The sequence below is a fragment of the Calypte anna genome, chromosome 1, assembly GCF_003957555.1.
Source record: "Calypte anna isolate BGI_N300 chromosome 1, bCalAnn1_v1.p, whole genome shotgun sequence".
NCBI lineage: Eukaryota > Metazoa > Chordata > Aves > Apodiformes > Trochilidae > Calypte > Calypte anna.
This window is the reverse complement of record NC_044244.1, coordinates 166,779,695-166,787,448: the sequence shown is the minus strand read 5'-3', so window position 1 is coordinate 166,787,448 and position 7,754 is coordinate 166,779,695. Positions and strand designations below refer to the sequence as shown.

At 52.4% G+C, this 7,754-nt stretch overlaps 1 protein-coding gene across 4 annotated transcripts; it reads right to left on the bottom strand.

Annotated features, from left to right (window-relative positions):
• Positions 1-2,301: 2,301 nt before the first annotated feature.
• On the bottom strand, positions 2,302-6,759 carry PCDH8 (protocadherin 8). 4 transcript variants are annotated; one of them, XM_030460101.1, is made up of 3 exons: positions 4,152-6,759; positions 3,810-4,020; positions 2,302-3,334 (listed from the first exon to the last, which is right to left on the bottom strand). In XM_030460101.1, the coding sequence occupies exons 1-3, from the start codon at positions 6,561-6,563 to the stop codon at positions 2,961-2,963; spliced, it is 2,997 nt and encodes a 998-aa protein (XP_030315961.1). In that variant the 5' UTR covers positions 6,564-6,759; the 3' UTR covers positions 2,302-2,960. The 4 variants fall into 4 exon arrangements, with proteins under 4 accessions (XP_030315961.1, XP_030315969.1, XP_030315979.1 ...); XM_030460109.1 differs by having other exon boundaries at positions 3,810-4,017; positions 4,152-6,589; XM_030460119.1 differs by having other exon boundaries at positions 4,293-6,589.
• Between the last annotated feature and the right edge of the window lie 995 nt (positions 6,760-7,754).

Genomic DNA, 7,754 nt, shown 5'->3' with positions numbered 1-7,754 from the left:
TTCTAGCAAAAATCTCTAGTTATGTTGATGAAAAATGAAAGAAAATAACTGGGATATACACAGAGAAATAGTGTCAGTGGAGTGAATGTTTGCTTCAAGGCGCCCTGCCCCAGAGCTAAACCTTGGGCTCTCCACTCATCTGTGCTTTGGATGGTGTCTGCTCTTATCTGATGGAGCTTGGGGATTTTTCTTACCTAATTTTAGGTATCTGAAGGTTAAATCAGTCTGGGCTGCTGCTCCTTGCCTTACAGGTGAAAAGGAGATCAAAACTTCAGTGAGTGACCTCAGCTGTCCTCATTGTTTGTCTCCAAAAAAGATGAGAAGCTCTCAGAAGAGGTCCATATATCTCCACTAATCAGAGAGACCCTGCACAGTGCCTGGCTCAGATTTAAATGCTGAGTCAATGAATCCTACAATTTACTGGCAAACAGTAGGACCCCCAACAGACAGATCCCAGATCCCAAGGAGAATGTAGATGCTTGCTGCTGAAAGGGAACAGGTGACAGTATTCCCCCTCCCTTTCTCAGCTGCCTCACGTTGGGGTGGCTTGAACTCCTGGCTGAGCAGTGATGAGCATCAGCCCACAGAAGCACACAGATTCTGTTGCAGGGCACAAATTCAGCACCTAAACCCAAGGTGATGCAGTTACCTCCCACCAGCCTCCCCCAGGAGCCTAGGGACCTGCTGTGGAGGTCTTGCAGCAGACATCTCAGGCTTTAAAATGAGATGACAAAGAACCAGCTTATCAGATTGCCCTCCTTTTTTGACAGAGAGCCTTTCCCCCCCTGCCCCTGCATTTAGAGTTATGGCTAATTACTTCACATGTGGCCTTGCTGCTCTGCATCACTAATGATTAGCCAGCAGGGAGGCTCCCAGCCTTCCTTCTCAGCACCTGTCCTTCAGCCCCAAATTCAGCCCTAAATTTAACCAAGACAGCCCACTTAGTTCACCGGGTGCATCAGGATTTTTTTACTGCCAGGCTTGGATGAATCACCATAGACACTCAATTGTTTTCCTGGCCATAAAAGATGCTGCTTCCCAGTCAAGTTTTGCATCAGTCTGATTTCAATTCCCTTCAAGTACACACACTACAGCACAGCCTCTAAAGCTTGATACCCACCACAAATCTTCACATAGAGGCTTTTATGAAGCCCTTGTTAAAACTCAGCCCAGGTGTGCATGAGAACTTGGTCAGGCTCTGTCATTCTGGCTACATGGTGTTGAGAAAGCTGGAAGATGGGGATAAAGGGGATTTCTGCTGGTTAAGGGACACACTTCTGGGATGCTGGTTTTTACTTACATTTTGTGACACCAAGTCTAATTTGGCCTTGTTTATGCCTATGACAGCTTTATATTTTCTTTGTGAGCCATCTTCTATATATGTGTACCATAGTAATTAGTCATATAGTTGAAGAATAAGTGAAAAAAACCCAAAAGCTTCGTCCTGTGCAAATTTCTGGATTCTTGATTTGTACAAAATGCAAAACTATATGAGATGCAGTTCTCCCTTTTGGAAAAGTTCAATCCAATATTAAAACTCCAATGTAAGTGTTATCTCTGTTATAAACCCAGAAATGCTTATGCTTAGTTTGTTTCATTCAATGCTTTTCTATGCCTGATTTCAGCAGAAGGATTTGAAATCTGCTTTTAACTTGAAACCTTGAGGTGAGGGAATTTCAATGCTCTATGATTTTTTTTTTCAGGCCTTTGTCATTTCCAGGAGGCAAAATATGTAGCACAGACAGTCTCGACATAATCAACAGCTATTATTTCTCTCTTTTATGCACAAAAATATACCTGTCCTTTCTCTTGGTGAATAAATATACATACAAAATATTCAAGTTGCTGTCCTCTGTAAGGCTGCCTTAACAAGGGATAAGCATAAAAGCACATTCCTATGCAGCTTTACTCGAATCAACATCTCAGCCAGATCAGAAAAGCAAAGTGCTGGAGCGCCTGCTGATGCAAAGATACTTGCACAGCACAAACACTTTGGACATAATTTCATTTGCTTCACTAAATAACACTGCTTCCTCTCAGTGAAGGATGAAGCTAGGAGAGCTCAGAGCAGATAATGAGAAGCAAAGTCCAGCTCTGTCACACTGTTCTCCCTCCCACCCTGCAACCTGTCATTAAAATCTCCAGAGCTAAACCTCCAGTGAGGTAATGAAGGATGGTCCAGAATAAAAGTAGCATCCTTCAGGCTCCTGCCCGCTGCATTTCTCTGCACAAAATACTTTTGCTGACCTGGAAAGACCACTGTGCTCTAAAGGATGAAATCCATGAACAGATCCCTCCAACACATCACAAAACCTTTATTAGTGTTTATCAGTGACACAGATTACAGGAACCAAAGGCAATTAAATAACATTTAAGTTGACCACAGACTCAAGAAATACAAGTCACATTTGGCAAGGCTAACTTCTCAGTACACTGGGTTGCTTAGGATATTATTATTACATGGTGAAAGAGGAATTTCCCTTACAAGGTTTTACATATTCAGGATATTATTTATTATTATGGTGTCTTTCAGACAGCTCCTTTGGCAAGAATTACCATTTTTTATGCTTTTATTATATAAAAATATAACCAATTTTCATTATGTACAAACATTACATTACACAATGTACAGGTTAAAAACACTACAAAAAATGGCAGGCCATGGGTGAACAAAAAGCAAAACGAGCAAACAAAAAAACCAATGTAGAAAACATGAAAAAAACTTAAATACTGCACATTTCATAAAAATTACATTAACTACAAACAATTGTCTTTTTGTTTGCAAATATCAAACAGTACTGACGTGATTGGAAATCTTTCCCAACAACTTCATTTTTTAAGGCACATCTTGCATATTTACATGAACAACACCCGGTCTGGTCAATAACTTAAAGGCTCTCAGGAGCGACCTAGTCGTGTGCGTGCAGGGACGTGTGTACTCGGGCAGGGAGGGTTTTGAGCTACACCTTCTCAGCTGTGTCAGTCTGGGGACCCAGATATCTAGTCGAGGGGGCTGGGTAGAGGGGCACCCCAATCTCTTGAAGGTCGGGGAGCCGTGCGGGGCGTGGTGGGGAGAGGAGTGTGATCGTCCGGTCAAAGTCCCTGTGCAGCACTTTCTCGTAGACACTCTGAAGCCCCACTGTTTTGGGCAGCTGGGCTTGGTAAAAGTTGTCCCTGCGGAGGGGGTCCCTGGGCAAGGATGTGCTCTTGCAGAAGGTGGAGAGGGGTGCAGAAGGATGGGGAGAGGGGTGAGGGTTGGCTCGGCCGCAGGAGGGGCTCCAGCAGCGGTCAGAGTGGCCCAGGATCTTGCACTCAGCTGTACATGCCCACAGACCTGAAGGGAAGGAGAGAAGGAAAAACCTGTCGTTACTACAGGAATAAATCCACATCATTTGTAATCCTCAGAGTCACCGGCCATGGGATGATTCAATGCACTGACAGTGGGAGTCGGGGGGTGATGTTCTACAGCACAGCAAAAAAAATCATGCTAGGGAAGGTTATGTTGTTTTGCTAGGGACACTCCACACAATCCTAACTTTATGGGAAGCTTTCTGAGGAGGAAGGAAAACCCGTTGTTACAGTACTTCCAGCATCTGCTAATTTGTGCTGGGTGCTCGGTGTGGAAAGGAACCAGCATCTAACAGCCTGCTGTGAAGAGATGGGCAGTTTGAGTCACACAGCATCAGGTTTCTCCCTCCAGCTGCCCTGCCTAATCACTGTGCCCTAGGGATGGGTCCCTCTGCCCACCTCCCCGTCCACCCATCTGTCTGTGTGGAGGTGCCAACCAGGAGCCGGGGCTGAGTCCTTACCATTCTGCATGTGAGTGATGAGATCTTTTTTCAAAGCATCCCCGCTGATATCTGAATCGCTGTCATTAAAATCGCTGTCGCCTTTGCCGCTGTCTTTGCCGCTGAACTTCTCTGCTTCTCGGCCGGAGATGGTGTTGAATGAGTGCCCCTTCCAAATGGCCACGGGGGGAGCAGGTTCCTTGCTGTAGCTCGGCGCAGCGGCGAAACCCTGCTGAGGTGGAGGGATCAAAGGAGAGGTGAGAGGGCAAGCAGCAAAGCGTAAATTGACACCAGAACTGCATCTCTGCAGTTTGCATCCTCTGAGACGATTCCCCCACGCCCTTCCCTGCACCAGGATCTTACCTCCCCACTTGGTCCTCTGAGCTTCTTCTGACCCTCATAGAGGCAAGTGCTGTCGCTGCCGCTCTCAGCGGTGGAGATCTCTTCAGCAGCAGGAGAAGGGTCAGGGGTGGTGAATGAGGTTTTGCTGGGGAAGGTTCGGACCTCAAATACATTTCCCCTCTGGCTGCTCTCCTCCTGCCGGCCCTTCTCCAGGTGGGAGATGTCTATCTGCTCCTTCAGGGAAGCGTTGTTTTTCATCTCGTTCCCCTTCTTGCGCCTGTTGCAGGTGGTGGCGATGGTGATGATAGCCACCAGGAGAAGGGTGCAGCTGCCTGCCAGGACGATGATCACGATCAAAGGGATGTCCCACTGCAAAGCTTTTCCTTCCCAGGAGCTGGGCTTGGCTATCTCCTGGATACTGGATGGAGCAGTGGCAGTCACCAGAAAGTTGACTGTGGCAGTTGTGGCCAGGGGGGGTCTGCCATTGTCTGTTACAGTGAGGATGACCTTGAACAGCTGACCCAGCTCTTCAGAGAGGTCACCCCTCAGCACAATGTCCCCAGTACTTGGGTTGATGGTGAAGAGATCTTGCTGAGGCTCTTCCAGGAAGGCAAAGGTGAGCTCGGCATTGGCCCCATCGTCTGCATCTCGGGCTTTGATCTGGGCCACCAGGGAGTCACGAGAGGTCTTGCTGGACACACCGATTTCCACTGTCCCATTGGTGAGCACTGGGTGGATTATGACAGGAGGGTTGTCATTCTGGTCCACCATCCTCACTTTGACAAGGGTGCTGCTGGAGAGCTGTGGGGAGCCTCCATCAGTAGCCTGGATCCTCAGGTCCAGCTGCTTGAGAATTTCATAGTTGAACGTCCTGAGGGCGTAAATGGCCCCGGTGGCGGGGTCCACTGAGACGTAGGTGGAGATGGGAGCCCCCATGACCTGTGTCTCCAGAAGACGGTAGGTGACCTTACCGTTGTGGCCAAGATCAGGGTCGCGGGCCACCACGGTGGTGATGTAGGCACCTGGGGGATTGTTCTCAGGCACAGCCACCTCATAGAGGGGCTTGGCAAAGAGTGGTGCATTGTCATTCTCATCGCTGACTCGGACTGTGTACTGACGGACAGTCTTGAAGGGCGGTGAGCCCAGGTCCTCAGCCACCACGGTGAGGTTATACTCAGGGATGCGCTCACGGTCCAGCGCCGCTGTGGTGACAATCATGTAGCTGTCCTCATAGGCACGCTGTAGGGTGAAGTGGTCGTGGCCACGGAGGCTGCAGCGCACCTGCCCGTTGGCTCCCGAGTCACGATCTGTGGCACTGACGAGGGCCACGAAGCTCTCGGTGGCCGCCGCCTCGCTGACATAGGCCACGCCGGCAGCGCTGGCGGCACCACGGAGGGCGCTGATGCTGATGCGCGGCGCGTTGTCATTGACGTCGGTGAGGCGCACGATGACGGTGCAGGTGGCGGTGCGGGGGCTGGCACCGCGGTCCTGGGCACGCACGTCCAGCTCGTAGGTGCGGGTGCGCTCGTAGTCCACGGCAGCTTCCAGCGTGAGGCGTCCTGAGCGGGGGTCGAGGCGGAAGAGCCGCCGCGCCTCAGTGGGAACCTGGCTGCCAAAGGCGTAGACCACCTCACCATTGGGGCCCTCGTCGGGGTCGGCAGCGTCCAGGTCGAGCAGCAGGGAGCCAGGTGGCGCGTCCTCAGGCAGCTCCACTGTGACTGAGCCTTGGGCGAAGGCCGGGCTGTTGTCGTTGGCATCGAGGACGCGGACGTGCACGGTGGCCGTGCCCGAGCGTGCTGGGCTACCACCATCCTTGGCCACTAGCTCCAGCGTGTAGGAGGGCTGGCGCTCACGGTCCAGCTCCTGGAGCAGCACCAGGTCAGCGCAGCGTGCCCCGTCCGCTCGCGTCTGCGCCTCCACACCGAAGTGGCTGTTGAGGGAGACTTGGAAGCTCTGGATGGAGTTGGAGCCCACATCCTCGTCCACGGCCACCTCCAGTGGGAGGCGGGTGCCAGGTGCAGCACTCTCTGACACCTCCAGTGCCATCTGGGCACGGGGGAAGCGTGGCGCGTTGTCATTGATGTCACGCACCTCCAGCTCCACGTGCACCAGGCGGTACCGCTCCCGCCAGCAGCTCACCACGTCGAAGGCCAGGACACACTGGGGGGCCTGGCCGCACAGCCGCTCCCGGTCCAGCCCCGCTTCCCCGATGCTCAGCTGCCCGTCCTCCTCCCGCACCTTCACCAGCGAGCTGTTGCTGAACTGCCTCATCAGGCGGAAGCTCATCTCCCCGGGCGCCTTCACCGGCATCTCATCGGCCAGCGTACCGATCACCGTGCCCGGCGCTCCCTCCTCGTCTGTGCGGTACCTCACCGTCTTGCAGCGGGACAGAGCCAGCAGGCAGGCGACCGCCAGCAGCCGCAGGGGGTTCATGGCACTTGCGCGGGGCTCAGCCCGACGGGACGGTCCGGGGTGGTGGTGGTGATGATAATGATGATGATGATGATGCGCGGTCCGCGGTGATGATACCTGGCACCAGGGGGGTAGTGGGGGTGGTTATGTGCGCTACCGAGGGGTACTGATGCGCGGTATCCCGAGTACGTCTCCGCACCCCCTCCGCCGCCGTCTGCGCCCCTCCGCGCCTCCGCACCGCCTTTAATAGACGGCGGTATGCAAATGATCAGTGGCGGAGCCAATGGGAGGCTGCGGGGAGCGGGCGGCCCCCCGGCGCTCCCCCGGCCGGGGCGGCTCCGGCAGCCGGCGGGAGCGGGGGTGCGGGGAGACCGCCTTTGTTTTCTTTAACTCTCCGTGGTTTGGGGTTTTGCCTTCCCTCCCCCCCCCCCCGCTTTATTCCTTCCCCCCTTTCCTTTATTTCTTCTTCTTCTTCTTCTTATTATTATTATTATTCCCTCCTCTTTTTTTTTTTTTCTATTTTTTTTTTCTTTTTTCCACCCTCTATTTTTTTTCTCCTCTCTCTCTCTCTCTCCGGATGCTCAGCAGCGGAGCTGTCGCGGGGAGTAAAATGCGCGGCGGGGGTTTGTTAAATTGTGGCACAGGTCGGACAGGTGCCGTGTCGTGGCATGTCGTCTCGTGGCATGTCGTGTGGTGGCATGTCGCACCGTGTCGTGTCGTGTGGGGGGTGGGTGTCGCGGTCTCGGGGCGAGCGGCGGCGGGCGCGGATTAGCGGGGTGCGGGGGGGCTAGAGGGGGGGTTTGAGTGGGGGATTGGTGGCATTCAGCTGCGAGCCCGCAGTGGTGTGTCACTCGCGTGAGAGCCTGTGATCAGCGTCGTAAGTCGCCTTTCAGGAGGTGTCCCCGCATGCTTTAGTATGCATGTCACCGCCCGGGTTTCTTAAGCCTGGGGCACTTGCAGGCGAGAAAAAAAAGAAAAAAAAAAGAAAAAAGGAAAAAAAAGAAAAAAACCCCTTCCAAATAGGATTTAGCATAAGCTTGAGGAGATTTGGAAAGGTTTCAAAGATCAGGCTGTATCAAAGGCTTATGAAGCCCTCGTTAGCTGTAGAAATATAATAGCATGGCAGGCTATCCCATTCGAGGAACCAATGTCTGTATTATTTCACTATGACAGGCCAAAGGGAGAGAAAGTTGAACAGTTTCCACAGAGGAA

Coding starts and splice junctions, on each gene's coding strand:
- PCDH8 (XM_030460101.1), bottom strand. CDS start 6,563: ATGAACCCCCTGCGGCTGCTGGCGGTCGCCTGCCTGCTGGCTCTGTCC. Junction 4,021..4,151: donor TCAGAGGACCAAGTGGGGAG/GTAAGATCCTGG, acceptor CCTCCACCTCAG/CAGGGTTTCGCCGCTGCGCC. Junction 3,335..3,809: donor CATCACTCACATGCAGAATG/GTAAGGACTCAG, acceptor CCTTCCCTTCAG/GTCTGTGGGCATGTACAGCT.